Raw genomic sequence first — 17,317 nt, 5'->3', positions numbered from 1 at the left:
ATCCTGAACTGTCTATAAAGGTGAATGTACAATAAAATCTTGTCATCAGTAGATCAGAGAAGGTATTCAATGTCATCCTATCAGTAATAAAACAATTTCAATTAAGATTTAGTGTAGATTCTCAATCTTTTTTCTTGAGTACAGCTACCTTGTACATTTTGGGGGTTTCCTTTCTATAACTCACCAAGTTCAACCAAGTTCAGTTTTGTAAATGTGCCAATGAGTTGAATAAATATGCTGGGTGGTAATATTCTCAGGTCATGATTGAGAAACAGACCTGCATAAGGGATTATTAACATCTTTCAGGCATCCTGATGGACACAAATTGTTTGTCTTTAGTGATATTTTGCAGTGTAGTGCATAGAAACCAAATGAGCACTGCATACATACAGCATAGAGAAATTAAATCAGATGAAATATTTATCAGGTAACAATTTGACAGTTTGTATTTTTGGTATCTTTTACAAATTATGTATTAGCCACAGAAATTCCAGATTCCAAAACCTTGTATTTATTGTTGAAACAGTTATTGTGCCTGTCAGAGATTTCCTTTTTTAATGTGGCCATGAACAACATATACTGATAGTTTTTTTTTACAATTACGACATTTGGCAGACGTCTCTATCCAGAGCGATGTACACAAGTGCTTTGAAGTCTCCATCAATAAATACATCAACACTGGTTCACTAGGTCACGTCTTTTTTAAATACATAAACATGGAAAATAAAGTGCTAGTTTATGCGTTTCAGGAAAAGTTAGGTCTTAACTCCTCATTTGACGATAGCCAGTTACTCAGCTGTATGGACATCTAGGAGAAGTTCCACCACCTCGGTGCCAGAGCAGAAGAGAATCTTGATGTATACCTACCTCTTTACATTCATGAAATCTGAATGATTTCATGAATGTAAAGAGGTAGGTATACATCAATGTGCATGAATGTGCATGAATGTTGCATTGTAAAATGTATGAATGCTCCAGTGTTAATTTGCTATAGACTGTCTTCACAGGCAGTCTGTATCAAATTTACACTGGAACATTCATACATTTTTATTAAAGGCTGATCAGGCTGCATAACCAGTTTACTCAGATATACTAAGAGACCAGGGGGCAAGGTGGCTTAGTGGTTAGCACGTTCGCCTCACACCTCCAGGGTTGGGGGTTCGATTCCCGCCTCCGCCTTGTGTGTGTGGAGTTTGCATGTTCTCCCCATGCCTCGGGAGTTTCCGCCGGGTACTCTGGTTTCCTCCCCCGGTCCAAAGACATGCATGGTAGGTTGGCATCTCTGGAAAATTGTCCGTAGTGTGTGATTGCGTGAGTGAATGAGAGTGTTTGTGTGTGTGTCCTGCGATGGGTTGGCACTCGGATGGTATTTGGTAGTTGGTATTTCGGATAAGCGGTACAAAATGAATGAATGAATGAATACTAAGAGACCTGTAGAATTCATCAGCATTAAATTTAAACCATATAGACATTTGACCAACATTTTTGTATTTTTATTACACTTCTTGTTATATCAGCTAGCTTACTGGTGCTTATTTTGCAAGGTGAAAATATTTTTTGATGACAAGTACAACATACCCACAATGGGAGGGGCATGTACACATTAAAACCACACTAAAACTTTGTAACTTTCAGTTTGGCTTTGCACACCATTTACAGTAATCATCTGTAATTATCAGTTATGGTAAACATCAGCTGACAAGTGAAATTTCCCTCAGTCAGGTGATATGAAATTCTGCCTTTTAATAGGTGTTCTAAAACTGATTGAAGAACTGACCTGGATTGTGATGAACACATAAAGCAGATTAAAATTTGAATATAAATTTAATAATAAATACGAAATATTCTTTGGTACATTTAATTCAATATATAGCTAAAATAGCTAAAATTAAAGATAAGGATGTTTTCTTCGGTATACACTCAATCAGTTATAAAATTGTCATTCACTAAAACATTTACTAAAATGTTTTTTGTTTTTTTTCTGTGGAACTACTATCTACACCCAAAACTACGGCATAATCATGAATGCCCAATGTCTGCTAACATTAACAGAACAGGCAGGCAGAAATAAACATAAGGTCATGTATTACATATACAGTAAGTATACCATTCAACCATTCAAAACAACATTTTCGCTTTTTTTTATACTGCTACACAAAATCAGAGCTCAAATATTTACAGTTCACTTTTCACCTTCTGTAGTTAAAGTTGGCACAAAATAACCACAAATGGTAACTACAAAACCTGTGTGCAATAATAATAATAAACGATTTAAAGTCCTGCGATACTCTTGACTTTTTTCTTCTTCTTATTTTTTTTTTTAACAAATGTAAAAAGCCTAAGAGCAACTGCAGTGGTTTATGTTTTCCTTAAAACAGATCAGTCTTTGGACACCATATAGTCCACATTTAGATAAGACAAATATTTATATTCATTCATTCATTCATTCATTCATTCATCTTCTACCGCTTATCCGAACTACCTCGGGTCACGGGGAGCCTGTGCTTATCTCAGGCGTCATCGGGCATCAAGGCAGGATTCACCCTGGACGGAGTGCCAACCCATCGCAGGGCACACACACACTCATTCAATATTTATATTTGAATATTCAAATATATTCAAATCTGTTAAAGTAATCCACATCTGGGGGAATGGGCCAGGCACTTTCCAGTCTTGTACAAATTATTTTTTTAACTTTGTAAGACCTTTCTTTATATTTTTTCCTTTTTATTATACTCTTATGCTCTTATACCCTTCCATTTACAAGGACAGAAGATGCCTGTCATACCAGAGCAAGCTTGGGTCATTGCAAATTGTTGCAAATTTGTCACAAAGCATATTTTTTTTATAAAATAAAAAAATGCTCATAGTCTGTCTTAATCTAGTGAGAATTTCGATTTTAAATTTAGACTGTTTTTATTTAGAATGTTTTTAAATGCTGTTGCATGTTCCCAGCATATTTTTGATAAACTGTATGATTTGTAGGAAGCAAAAGATAAAGTTCAGGGTTGTGGGATACACACAAAGTATGTATACAATTGTGTTTTTTTTCTCTGGAATCTGTATATTGTTATAAGTTTAATGATTACATTATTTTTATGCAGTGTGCAAATTAAAAATGTATATTGATTTATATAGAGCAAAAAAAGGGACCCTTATTTTGATATTCTGGCCCGGCCCAAGAGTTGCGAACGGACTGGGGAGGTACGGACTGGTGAACTGCGTATGCTCCTTCATACCAACAGAGGCGCTGTGAAAGCGCAGACGGGACTCTCCCATTCTGTTCATTTTATCCTGTTTTTATAGTAATCTGTCTGACAGGTCTCCGTAGGCCTGCAACAGATTCTTGGGGGCTCGTCCAGGATCCACTCCATGTGACGCTAGGAGGTGGATACAAAGATTCCAGAACCGTAGGGACCAGGTGGCGTTGGGGCTAGAGGCTGGTGGCTGCTACATCCATGGAGCAACGAGACAAGAGGGAGTGTGCCAGGCAATCTGTGGGCACTGTCTTTATCCTGAGGTCAAGGCTACCACGGAAGGGACAACAGAGAGTGAAATAATGGTGGATCGTGCAAGGAAGCAGCTGGTGGAGTCTGGAAAAACAAGTGAGCCAAGGCAGACAGCAAGATCCAAACTGATTGACACCCTTGGGAGTTACTCTTGGTTCAGCATTCTCGACCAAGTCAAAGCATACCACCAGGGGTACATTACAGAAGGGTCCAGACACATGACAGCATTCATAACACCCTGGGGGCTTTATGAGTGGGTCCGAATCCCCATTGGATTGTCCAATGCGCCTGCTGCCTTCGAAAGCAGTATGGAAGAAATGCTTGATTTGCTCAGAGATGAGTGCTGTATTCCGTATTTAGATGATGCTATGCAAGGTCCTTTGAAGAGCATGTTGAGAGTGTCCGTATAGTGTTGAGGGCCCTCCAGCATCATGGTGTAAAGCTGAAACGTGTGAAATGTTCCGGAGTGAAGTCAGGTACGTCGGATGGCTGGTGTCAGCCAAAGGAGTACGGATAGACCCTAGGGACCTTGAGGCTGTCAGATCCTTAACGACCAAGACTCCTCAGACAGTGGGTGATGTGAGGAGGCAGCTTGGGTTCCTCAGCTACTACCGTGCCTTCATTCAAGACTTCTCCAGGGTAGCAAAACCCTTGTATGAGCTGATGCATGCCAAGCCTGGGACAACATGGGACACTCATAGCAAGAAGAAAGCTAAAGGCCAACAAGTTCCCTCCAGATCTCCAGTAGAATGGACCAGGGACCACCAACAGATCCTGGAAGAACTAATTATGTTAAAAAGCCCACCTATACTGGCATATCCGGACTTCAACTTACCCTTCAAGCTCCACCCTGACGCATCTGAAAGGGGCCTAGGGGCCATCCTATATCAGGACACGCTCACCTATGTACAACAGAACATTAGTAACTGATCTGACAACTGAAATTTGTTAATCGAAAGGATGACAGAACATAAGTAATCTACTATGTTATTACTTCTTATTTACTCTGGATCATTATTATGCAATAGCTGGTTAAGAGTTATAGCTTCAAGCTTGGAATCCCCTGTTACACTAATTCAATTAGAATATGTGAATGCACATTGAAACTGCATTATTTGGGATGTCGCTATATTCATAGTTTAGAAAGTCAACGTGTGTGTGTGTGTGTGTGTGTGTGTGTGTGTGTGTGTGTGTGTGTTGGTCTTTTTATTTGTACCATCTTCATTTGCCTTTCTCAGCACTTGATGATGATCCCAACATAATGAGAATAGAGATGTCCTGTGGTCATGTCGTCTCATCACAATCTCTTACGGCCTATTGCCGCAGTCAACTTGATCAGGTGAGCTATTAAATCAGCAATTTCTAGGTTTGTGAATTTGCCCGAAAGGTTTGTGAATTTGCCCGAGTTTTGTGCATTCAGGGCCAGTAAATGTTCCTGTGTCCAGCTCTGACGGAGGGAACAACTAAGTGTGGAGCCGAATGGAAGTACCTGGAAGTGCGAAGGATTGCTGTACTGAATCAAGAGGAGCAGAGTCACTTTGAGGAGACTATGGCTCAACTGGCAGCAGCTATGTACTGTGAATACAACCAAGTAAGTATCTTGCCAAAGGAGGTTTAGTAAAATACATCAATATGAATTTGATTAAAAAATACGAACAGTGGTTGCCTAGTGGTCAGTGCTCAGAAAGTCATCAGTTTGAATCCCAGTTCAAATTTGCTGGGCCCTTTAGCAATAAGCCTTAAATTTTAGTATTAGTTTTGTAGATGAGTGGAGATTTGCAAGTAGTCAGATTAAACTGAAGTTGTATGTTAAAAAATCATATTAGCTTTTTCTAGTTCACTTTATCAAATATCTGTTTTCATCGGCCTTTTTCAATCTAACTAATTAAAGATGTATGTCATGCTAAATTGTGCTAATTATAATTTTTTTTAAGTGCCCTGGTTGCAAATCATATGTTGAGAGACAGGATTTGGAGAACCTCTGTGTACTCTGCACCATCTGTACAGCTGATGGCGATAAGAGGTTTGAGTTCTGCTGGCAGTGTCTGAAGACCTGGTAAGGGCGAGCACCTCGCTCAGACAAGTGTGAAAATAATCCTTCCTGAGGTTCAAAACCTAAAACGTCCCTTAGACTGCGAGCTTGTCCTACATGTGGAAACTTGGTTGAACATGACACAACAGGATGTAAGAATATAATATGCAATCGCTGCAATGTTGAATTCTGCTTTTCTTGTTTAAAGCTCACTGCTGAATGTCTAAAAACAAGCTCATACTTTGAACCTTGCTCAAATGGTGTAGCTCCTTGGCAAACATCCATTCCAACCTGGAGTAAGTAGGCCATTGAAATCTTAGTACAATAAAAATCACAAAGTGCTTCTTTCTTTCTTTTTAGCCTTCTTGATATTTATATTGGCTTAGTATAACAGATTTAATATTATATAATACTATAAAATACATTATAAATTCAACATGATTAGAAGCACAGATGTCCTGACAATTGTCAAAAAATATATATTAAATTGTGCTGAAAATTGAAAATTGAAATTTGCCTTTATTATAATTATTATTATTTTTTAAAGCAAATTAGCAAATGTTAGATGGAGTTTTTATTTTAACTTTGATTTATTTCTGATCATATATAAAGCATATGAAGCAACCTGTAAAACTATATATAATAAAGATACTTTAAAAAAAATAATTTGAGTGCTTTTCTTATATGTAACTAACATTTGCCTTAAGGTAGTTGACAATAATATAAAATTTTGCTCAAGAATAAATATATATTACTGATTTTTTTTAGCTATTGTTGACAAAAAAAGAATGTTTCTGTAGTTGGAAACATTCTTATAAATCTTATGAATGAAAAACTGAACTGTGACACATTTTACCAGTCATATACTTTTATTAAAGTCCATCCAGCTGATCAGGCTACATATAGACCAGTTTATCTTTACAATGTCAAGTTATATTTAAACCATACAGATATTCTACACAAATTAGCATTATTGTTATTAGTTTACATTTTTTGTTATATCAACTAGCTCACTTGCTAATCCTTGGTGTAAAATGGATTGCCAAAAAACACATGCTATATTTTCTAAACTTGAAATGTGACACATTTTCTCGCAGGTGCTGCTCCTTATTATGTAAAGTAAAAAAAGCTTTTTTAGATAACATAAATACAACATGCCCACAATGAGAAGGGTATCTAAGCATTTACCACATTATGATGTACCTTATTCTAATCTGGGAGGAATGTGGCTACAGTATGAGCAAAAGATTATTTATATGCCAGCAGCTGATGGGCCTTTTCTTATGCTATAACTATGCTATTAAATTAACATGTCATGAAATTGCATTCATGGTACATAATAGTTGGTACACTGCCAAAACAGCCTTTGTAACTTTCAGTTTTGCTTTGCCACACCCTTTACAGGAATCATCTGTAATGATCAGTTACAGTAAACATCAGTTAACAGTTAAATTCTCTGTCACACACAAAGTTTCACATATATGACCATGAGTGAAGATCTGACCTGCATCATGATGGACACAGGGAAGGCAGAATTTGTTTATTTATTTATTTATTTATTTATTTATTTATTTATTTATTTATTTATTTATTTATTTTGCATAAAATAAAAACAGAAATATTGAAGAATTTTTTTTACCCAACCCATGAGTATGCAACTCATAAAATCCAAAATATATCCAATATAGCAAAAAATTCCTTTTGAGATTTTACAAAAACTTTCTTGTGTATGACTACAAAATAAACAAAAAAAAATCAGTGGGGTGAATATTCATGTGAGGCATTGAATGTGCCTTGATTGTTTACCGTTGGAGGCTGATTTTACTCATATTTTATTCCAAGTATTGTTGCATATACATGTTAAACTTCATTGCCAGCATCAACACCTCATTGTAGCTTGTTTGGAGAGTGACAATCTGGAAAAGATTTCACAGCATATTTTTATATGAATTATTAAATTTAAAAGCCAAAGCAAGCCCAAGTCAATGGCAGATCATATGTATAAATATATACATGATAGAAAACAAACAAAGAACCAAATCATTTAATATGAGCGGAACAGGTTACACAGATGGATATGTCAAAAAAAATGGGTATTAGTGTAAAATTACCTCGTGCATAATGCTTTTTGAAACAGACTCCATCTTGGAGCTCAAAGGCTTCAGTGATGCTTTATATTTTTCCATGTTATGTTCATGACCCTGGAAAAGAACATGTTTTAAATATGCTACTATCTTGATATCTAGTTTAAATAAATGGCTTTAACAAATCATGCTTACCTTTATTTTCTTAACACACTCAAGAACGTACTTCACAAAATCCTTAATTTTGTCCTCATTGTTTATGATCTCCTCATGGAGTTTCTGTTCAAAATCGTAGTTCAAAATACAGCACATTAGCATTTCCCAAAGTGTTTTATTTCACTTACACCACAGCAGTTTACTGGCAGTTAATTTCTTTGTTAATTAAAAAACAGCAGTTCATATAATCTTCAAGAATTTCGAAAAAAACAAGTTAGATCCTGTTATGACTTACTTTATAGAAGCTAAAGACAGTAATTCCCTTAACAGCTTTCCTTTTTAAAAACATAACATTGCAATTTTTCATGTTACTGGGGAATTGGAGATCACAAAATGATGGAAAGTCTTAAGTGATACCTTTGACTGTTACAAGGCACTGTCATTGGAGACTCCAAAAATGTTAAATAAATGTTCTTAAACAGAAAACTATACAGTATATACAATTATTTACACATTTTAATCAGTATATTCTGGAGCTTCCACAATACAAGCGCTGTATTAATATAGAAATGACAACATATTAAGAGAAACAAGTGCATAAACCTTGCAGCCAAAAGTACATTCAGTTCTGCTATAACAGGAATTTAAACAACACTGTCTGAGCATTCAACAGTGCTGTGGTACAGATTTATTCATCAAACATGACAAACAACCTTTACTACATTTACATTTCCAGGATTTGGCAGACGCCCTTATCCAGAGCAACTTACATTATCTCATTTTTTAAATACAACTGAGGGTTTAGGGCCTTGCTCAGGGGCCTAACAGTGGCAGCTTGGTGGACTTGGGACCAAACTCACAACCTTCCAATTGGTAGCCCAACACCTTAACCACTAGGCTACAACATACCTTTACAACACACTTTATTGAGAACATACGTTACATACCTTCCCCTCGGCCATCTGTTCTTTAAGTTCTTTGTTATTAATGACAGGTTTGTCCTGGATATTTTCCTGCCTTTGCTTGACATCAGCAATCCACTGAACACGCTGCTCATATCTCTGTCTATAGTCCTGCAGCCAAGGCAACTGACCCTGGGCATACACAGATTATTTTGTTTCAGCAGTTCAATAAATTAAGCAAGAAATAAAATTAACACTATTGTAAACAAAATAAATAGAATATTTACACAAAGTTTTAGGACAGTTTTGGGACAGTTCTTATAAAACATTAATCTGGAGCCTTGGCAACATTATTCCCTGGTTTAAAGTTCCTTTCTTCAAAGCTCCTGAATAGCAATTATGTAATGATTAGTGTACATGTGCAGAGAGACAATGTTATGCAATAATTTTAATCTTAAGCTTGTAAATAAACATAAATTAATTTTCATCTTCAGAGCAAGATAGAAAGCCAAGCACTACTATGCACACCAGTCATAAGAACATATAGTGATCTTCTGATCTAGTGATTAAAACTCATATAGTGATCACCCTTGCTCTCTCTGTGTAGCACAATCTTATTTACCAGCATGGGATCACAGAGCTCATCCTCCACTGACGCATCAGGCTTCACTTCAGAGCACACTTTCTAGAATTGAGAGAAAAAAAAAGTTTATTACTATCCAAAAAAGGCTCAGCTATCATGTGAGTTTATGTAAATATAATTTCTACAAGCCTTTATATGTTAACATTGCACCTTTAGCAGTTCTTGGTTGGACGACATTTCTTTCTCATTTGCGGGAACTTTGTGAACATCAGACAGCTGGTTCTCACATTTCTTGTGAACGTCTCCAGTATCTTGTGTGCTATGTATTTTTAAGTAAATACACTTTTCCATGAAAATACCATGAACAATATTTTTATATATAACTCTTACTACTTAAAACCAATCAATAAATCAATCAATCAATCAATCAATCAATCATCATGAATTAAATGACTTTTTGAACACTAAACCTTAAAAAGAAACATCCTTTCATTTAAATCCTAAAATAAAGCAAAGCTTGGTCTATTACAAAATAACAATGTAAAGATAAATAGTAAAATATAATGACTAACTTGCAGTAGTTATAGAAGAGAGAGTAAACATGCTCAAGCTCCTTCAAGGTGTAGTCAATCTCCCAGCAAAGGAAATTATATGAACAGGTGGATTGCTGAACAGAAGTCAGTGTTTCTTCAATCAGTGTATCAAATTCTTTCTTTTTATTCTCCATCATAATCTGAATTTCCTGTTTTGGGAAATAAATAAGGGAAAAAAGCAGGTACATTATTGTTCAAATAAAAGTTGTATTAAATGATTGAAAAATTAAGAAATGTATTTTTTGTTTTCATTTTTTAACTTTATTAATATTTATACCATACACTATAACAGTTTGTTTGCAACTGACATTTGCAAAAGATTTCTCTTTAAGATTTTACCCCCATATTTTACTGTAAATTACTGTTCCAAACCTTTCTAAAAAAATTAATTGTTTAAATAATGAATTATTACATAAAGAATGACATTAAGGCTGTTTAAAGAAATGTGAAACTAAATTTCACTTTATTAACGTATGAAATCACTAATGTATGTTTTATTTTCTATTTCAAAACAGCTACATGGCATTACTATCTTTTCAGGGGAAACCTAAAAAAATATTGCTTAATGTGCATGTTGCTGCCTGTATGTGAATCTGCATTTGAACACTAAAGCAAACATAATTTTTTAATTTAAGCTATTGAGTCAATTGCTGTGAGTCAGCACAGGTTTTGAAATAAGTGATTATGTGACAATTGGTTATTCCAGAGATAGTTATAAGAAAGGGATGTTATAAAATGAATGAAATTAAATTAAGAAATAAATTAATTATTAAGAATTTAACTATAGTTGTTCATGTTAGTTTTTTTCCGTTTTAAGAAATTCAATATGAGTCATATTTCCTATCATGCACACTTATGCTGCATACTTCCTCTCAAGCACCTGGGAGATTTGGCAAAAGAGATGATGTGTAAAACAGCAAGGCCTCTTGAAGTTTATTCAGAATGATGATCATATATAGACCACTTGGCCTAAGTTGTGCCAAAATATGAAGGGTTCTGATTGGCTAGGGACAGAATTGCTTTTTTCTAATCTAATTGCCAGTATGAATGTAGGGAGAAAAGCTCTTTATTGAAGTGAGCTGGTCATTTTCTATCATTTTCTACCCCTGTAAGTTACGGTCTCAGTGTTATATGCAGAAGAAAGCTATTTATAAGCATAAACAATCTCATTGACATCCAAAGAATTTTCCCAGACTGTCAAACATTTTTTTTAAAAGATAAGATTTGCACAAGTATACAGTGTAGCATACCTTCGTGTCCTGGGCAAAAGCTGTCTGCTTGAAGGAGCTGATGATATATGGCCCATAATTCAGCAGGCTCAGCCTAAAGCTTTTAATTCGAGTGATGTAACTCTTACACACAGACTCATCATGCTCTGCTGAATAGAAAAGACACATGTCAAATGGGACATATGTTAAAACAGAGATAAATGTTCAAAGATGGTCAAAAATGCATGAATTGCAAAATTAGTTAATCCTCATCTTTATACAGAGCCCCACACTTTCTTTGTAACAATATTAAGTAAGCCATTCTAAGAGGTCATGTGGATTGTAATACATTTGAAATTGATGGTCCAAGTAGCTTGATCCTTATTCACCTTGTTCCAGTGAATGAGGCAGGTTATTGTAATCAGCCTTCTTGCACTCATCTGCACCAAAGAGTCCAGGCTCAGAGTCCTGTCTATTGGTCATAAAGTTATGACAGTGCTGCTTCAAGTTCTTCTTAGTCTTATGAAGCTCCTGATTTTTAAACATAAATAACAAATAAAAATATCAAGCAAGATGTTAAACAGGTTTAAATGTATTAGTCATGATTCTTTTTTACATATGATTAATTATCTTTGTCCATGAGATTTATATCCACTATTTTCCTTAAACCAAAATTAAGAGATGTCCACTGTATCAATATATTATTTTTTATTAACCCCTAATATTGCTGCAAACTCTTGTTATCTTAGTGAAATGATTAATGGAATAAGAACATTGTTAAGCTAAATGGTGGTTCTTCCCAAAAAAGAGACATGTGTATGAACTGCATGCACTTTCTGAAAAAGACCTACCAGAAGTGTTTTGTACTTCATGTCCAGCTTTTCCAGATAAGATCTGTATACTTGTCTATTTGCGGGGGTTAACTGAGTCTATATAGATGACATAAAGACAGAATTTCAGACATTTTTTTACTCATTATTGTAAAGGTCCTTGTAAAACAGGTAAAGTAATGAATAAAATACTGTACTTTGGGGGTGTGCTGTTATAGGAAAATGTAAAACAAATTAGAGCTCCTGTTATTACTCTAAAATTGATTATTTTCTTATAACAGTATGGTCCAGTTTGCCAAAGATTACAATTTATTTTGTATTATCAGTTTATATTGTTGTTATACATGCATTTTTAATGTATTAATTTTGTACACTAGCATTATAATTTTATTGATTTATACATTTAATATATAATAATGCATGAACGGCTTCACATTGTAATGAAATTAAGTTCCTGTTATCATGTTATAGTAACGTCTCTTTTTATGTATTATAACAGTTTATTAATATTAAGCTGTTATTTACAGTTGCACACCTGTCATAGATGCTGTTACAGAAAAGCAATCATCTTCTGATGACTGATAAATCAGCAGTGCTATGGTATAAATGGTGAACCATAGATTATATCTTTATCAAATATTTGTTTATTTTTACCAGTATACTCCTAATTATGTTTTTATGATTTATACAAGAAAGATGAAAACTTTCCACAAGAACATTTTACCACCATAAAGAAATCAACACAGACAACAAATACACCTCATCTGCATGAGCATGGTCAATGTTGGATTTGAAGTCTATGATAGACTGATGTAGTGTGATGCCCAGATGGGATCCATTGGACTGTAGATCTGCTCCCCACTCCATGTTTTGTATTTGTATTTGTTTATTCTCCAGACAGACCAACAGGTCCTGGATGTAGCAGATCTTGGCTTTATCCAGCTCTGGCTGTGTTAGGGGTACACTGAACTCCCTGCACTGTTTTACCAGATGGCGATGGAAACAGTACACCCTGTCAAAAATATACAGTAAGTAAAATATCAGTACAAAAGTCATATTGCAGGGGAAAGCTGGCTGGGGGATTGGAATCGGCAGGTGACTAAACTGCAGAGAAAAATAATTTTTTTAAAAATAAAGAAATATTAGGAAGACACTGTGTATGGGCTGGTCTCACTGTTTAAACTCCTTTGTGAGCAGCCTCTGTCGCTTAATTATGGCTGTTTGTAGTTGACACCACTCTTTCTCCACATTGGTGGGGTGGTAACTGGGAGCAATCTTAATCTGTCCAGCCTGCACTGCAACCTGTACAGGATGCAAGATGCAAGATACAAAAACAAATTGTCAAGTAGAATATCAGTGTAAAAAGGATTTTTAACCCTTTTACTACATTTCCACATTTGGCAGTAACATCCTTTAATGCCCATAATTGGAATTTTATATCAGAAATATACATCAATTAATAGATAATACTGACACTGTGTGTGTGTGTGTGTGGGTGTGGGTGGGAGGGTGGGTTGCATGGTATTTACCTCAAAGGTTTTGTAACAATGTTTTTTGTAAGCCTCAATTTCAGGCAGATGTGTCTTCTTAAAATCAAGAAACTCGTGACAAAGGATCTGAAACATCAAAACAGACTTTTTGATCCACACTATTTAGCTGCATTAAAAATGCTTGTAATATGAATCAGCTTGACCTATAATCAAGAGCTACTTTTAAATGTCTAATAACATAATAATATACAAAAATATAATGTATTATTAAATAATTAAATACATTAGTATATGTGCATGCAACTATATGTGTATGTTGTGTGAATGTTTGTGTCTTATTGAGCTCTTAATGGACCTCAGTTTCCTTATAATTGGAGGGGAACTTGCTCTCCTTAAACACAGAGATAAAGTGTTGGATCCTCTGCAGCAGCGTAGTGACCAGCTCATAGTACTCCTGCATGTATATATGGTAAAGTTAATGTATAGAGACATTTATTTTACACTCTTCAGCCCCAGAAACAGTATGTTTTCTAGTTCTGGAGACAGTGAAGTTTGTATATGTTCAGTAACATGACAAGGTACTAAAGAGACAAAACAAAAAGGCTGGTGAGGGAAGGACTGTATATATAAGCAATAATTTAAATGATATCAGTACATAAATTGTTTCATGAGTGTTCTGCAAAATGCAATAATATGAGTGAAATAAAAGAACAAAAATTTTCTGCTATAAAACATCTTTAGTTTGATAATAGGACTAATTATCCTATTGATTATTTATCTATAATAGTATGCTCCGTCATGTCTTATTCCTTACAAGTCGGGCTAAAATATATTTCATTAAAGTTAAAAGAAGGAATATTTTATCTTTATGTACTTACGTTGGTTGATTTCTCATCTGGGCTCAGCCTATCTACCTCTACATCTCAACAATTGGAAATAAAAGCAACAAATTGAATTATTTAAAGAATAGAATAAGGATTAATATCAAATTCAAATAGTGATTATATTGCACACAGTAAGTCTAGAAGCAGTCCTTTTTTCAGCTGCTTACATTTTCAAACTGCTTGCTTTTGCAATACAGATGACTGTCATACAGATCACTGTGCACCTAAAACATCAAATCTGTTTCAAATGCAAAGTGAACTAGTTTGCTAGCTGTAATAAAATAACAGGAATGAACAATAATGATAGAGAATTCTGAAATTTCTCACTTACTTCTGTACATGAGCAAATAAGCCTGCCGTGAACTGAAAAAACATAAACAGCACAAAGGTCAGTCTAAAATACACAAGAATGACTAAATTAATTTTTTTCTGATATTAATATTAAATAATAAGACAAACTCTTCTGCTAAGATGTGAAACCATACTTATAGTGTACTCACAGTCTGAAAGAGCTCTCTGAATCCTGCCAGAAAACCATGACTTAAATCAAAATACAATACACAGCAGAAATTAAAGCAAATTAAATAATGTAATTTTATTACCTCTCTGACAGAAGTGTCATCAAAACAGTACCACTTGCCATCCTCGAAGGATTTGATGACAGCATTGTAGTGCCCTCCACTTTCATTTCCTATGTGGTTGATAACTGCATAAAGATCATATTTCGAATTCGGCTGTGAAAAAAGAGTATGTGCAAAAAGTATAAAAAAAATGTGGTACTGTATATGTTTGTGTAAAATAAGAGTTAAAAGTAAAGTTTTCAATATATTCAGGATTAATGTATTGATGTTGATCTGTATTGATATACATCAACCCAAGGATGGATGAATGTCATTGCATTTAGATCTTTTGTAGGTTGAAGAAGGATAAAACATACACTCATCACAAGTTGCAGGGGAATGTCCATGGGACAGTGATTCTTCACAGGCCTCATCTTGTAGTAGTCAAAGTAAAACCTCTTTGGGTACAGAGTCAGGATTTTTGGAAGGTCCTTGATTTCATTCCACTATGGATTGAATAAAGTGTGAAATAAGTGTATTTTAATTGGGAATGACACAAATATTATTCACAATGACCCTTATTCATTCAAGTGGTGTAGAAATGATGTTTGAGTACACTAAATCATACAGTATATATGTTCACAAAATTCTTTGTCAAATTTCAGGTCTTTCATCACCCCTGGTTAATATTATTGGCTTTATGCGCAACTTCCTATTAAAGGGTTACTCATTAAAAAGCACAATAGCCTTTTAATCTCTTGATTTTGTTTGAAGTTATGTTGCTTAAAATTTTCATGCACACCAAAATGTTTGGTCATGACATGCTGCTGTTAGAATATTGATCAAATTTATTTTCTTTGATCAGTATAGTGAAGATGAAATTGAGGAATAATTTGTATAAAAAACATATTGTACTCAGATTGGACTGTACACAACATTTATCAGTAACAACCTTCAAATCAAGAAACCCCACCAACTATTTGCATTAATTTTGTGTCTCATAGGACATCCAATGAAATACTTACAGTCTCTGTTTCATTTTTTTGTCCACATTGTTTACAATACAACCAGTTGTCTTCATCTAACTTTATCCGTTCAAAAAAAGTGTGTAATCCATTGTTCTGCAAAAAATTAAATAAATAAAAAAACACACTTCCTCTTTGTTTTACATAATTTATGATAAATAGGCAAACGTAAACAAAGTTTACCACGTTGAAGACCTCACTGTGTCCAGCTTCTATGGATAAAGGGATGGTGAAAAAGTGGAACTCCTCTTCAAATATATGATCGTTTATACATTTCGTTTTGTTGCTCATTTTCCCTTCAAATACCTGTAAAAACACAACTGTGTCACATGCAATACTGCAAAATACTGTTGAAAGTCAAGTAGATATTAAATAGATGAATAAAAGAGAGATGTATTTGATGTAAGCATTCAAGAGGATAATCCTACCTTAGAACTTTGTGGTCCAATTGCTTTTAGAGATTTCTGATAGTATTCTACTACATCCTCCTGTTCATAGGCTGAAAATATGACAACACAGATAAAACAAATACTGATTCAAATAGAATGCAGCTGTTTTTAAGTTTTCCCTGTAGTTGTACCAATTGGACTAACTCACCATTGGCGATGCCCAACCTTTGAGTTATCCCTTCAGGTGTACAATCACCTTTCTTCATCTCTTTAAAGAGCTTCTGCAGTTCTTGCATCAAACGTTCCTTATCAGGGTTTCTTTGATCTGGTACAAATCTAACATAAAAAGAAAAGACATGAAGATGATGTTTCCCCCACAATAATTTATAATGACACACATATAAATTTATTCATTAAACTGCATTAGACAACATGTCAAGTAAGGCACAAGTAAGGCATTTATCGTAAAGAAAGACACCCAAGCACACCTTTCAATCAAACATTTACTAAAAATAGATTATGTATAAAGATACACAAATAATAGATATTTAGACAAATGTATTTGGCTATTAAATAGCCATGCTATTAAGATTGCAGGGATTTTATAATATTTAGTTTACCATTTATTGCTTCACACAACCTCTTGACAACATCTGGGCACTGAGTCAGTTATTTACTGTAACAGCTCAGTAATTCCTCCAAATTACATTACAATGATTACATTATTACAGCTCCTTTGCATGCTAAACTGATTTAGGTCATGGGTCTTCAAGGTATTCTATTTAAACACTGGCCGGTACGTTTTTGGTATCCTTCTGACAAAAAATCTATCTTTAATTCTGATTTCAGCATGTTTGCATCTAAAATGTTTTTGCTCACTTCTACTGTATGCTTATTATGCCAAGATAACAAAAAATAATAAATATATAAACAGCCGTTTGATGCATATAATGCAGTTTGGTTGCAGTTCTTCCCCTGGCTTTCTTCACGCAAACACTACCATCAGATCCATATAAATTAAATTTGTATTTATCTGAAAATAAGACAGTTCTACCAGAACCTGCATGTTTTT

At 34.6% G+C, this 17,317-nt stretch overlaps 1 protein-coding gene and 1 pseudogene across 3 annotated transcripts in view; one reads left to right on the top strand and one right to left on the bottom strand.

The window, feature by feature from the left end:
- Positions 1-4,667: 4,667 nt before the first annotated feature.
- LOC132848675 (probable E3 ubiquitin-protein ligase RNF144A-A) lies at positions 4,668-5,878 on the top strand (annotated as a pseudogene).
- Positions 5,879-6,391: 513 nt separating this feature from the next.
- The window catches only part of LOC132848677 (uncharacterized), an 11,945-nt gene continuing 1,019 nt past the window's right edge, over positions 6,392-17,317 (bottom strand). The window contains exons 3-25 of one of the 3 annotated variants that reach the window (XM_060874603.1): positions 16,454-16,581; positions 16,285-16,355; positions 16,040-16,162; positions 15,857-15,952; positions 15,209-15,337; positions 14,874-15,005; positions 14,772-14,794; positions 14,603-14,634; positions 14,266-14,309; positions 13,743-13,841; positions 13,427-13,513; positions 13,072-13,199; positions 12,657-12,909; positions 11,919-11,996; positions 11,457-11,598; positions 11,110-11,237; positions 9,839-10,008; positions 9,477-9,585; positions 9,306-9,368; positions 8,729-8,875; positions 7,821-7,904; positions 7,653-7,742; positions 6,392-7,457 (exon numbers count right to left, since the gene is read on the bottom strand). In XM_060874603.1, the coding sequence (XP_060730586.1) occupies positions 7,374-7,457; positions 7,653-7,742; positions 7,821-7,904; positions 8,729-8,875; positions 9,306-9,368; positions 9,477-9,585; positions 9,839-10,008; positions 11,110-11,237; positions 11,457-11,598; positions 11,919-11,996; positions 12,657-12,909; positions 13,072-13,199; positions 13,427-13,513; positions 13,743-13,841; positions 14,266-14,309; positions 14,603-14,634; positions 14,772-14,794; positions 14,874-15,005; positions 15,209-15,337; positions 15,857-15,952; positions 16,040-16,162; positions 16,285-16,355; positions 16,454-16,581 (2,440 nt within the window). In that variant the 3' untranslated portion in view covers positions 6,392-7,373. The remainder of the gene's footprint in view (positions 7,458-7,652; positions 7,743-7,820; positions 7,905-8,728; positions 8,876-9,305; positions 9,369-9,476; positions 9,586-9,838; positions 10,009-11,109; positions 11,238-11,456; positions 11,599-11,918; positions 11,997-12,656; positions 12,910-13,071; positions 13,200-13,426; positions 13,514-13,742; positions 13,842-14,265; positions 14,310-14,602; positions 14,635-14,771; positions 14,795-14,873; positions 15,006-15,208; positions 15,338-15,856; positions 15,953-16,039; positions 16,163-16,284; positions 16,356-16,453; positions 16,582-17,317) is intronic. The other 2 variants (XM_060874604.1, XM_060874606.1) reach the window with 2 other exon arrangements.

This window comes from Tachysurus vachellii, chromosome 7 (genome assembly GCF_030014155.1).
Source record: "Tachysurus vachellii isolate PV-2020 chromosome 7, HZAU_Pvac_v1, whole genome shotgun sequence".
NCBI lineage: Eukaryota > Metazoa > Chordata > Actinopteri > Siluriformes > Bagridae > Tachysurus > Tachysurus vachellii.
Note: the sequence above shows the minus strand (reverse complement) of the source record. Positions and strands in the feature narration are given on the sequence as shown.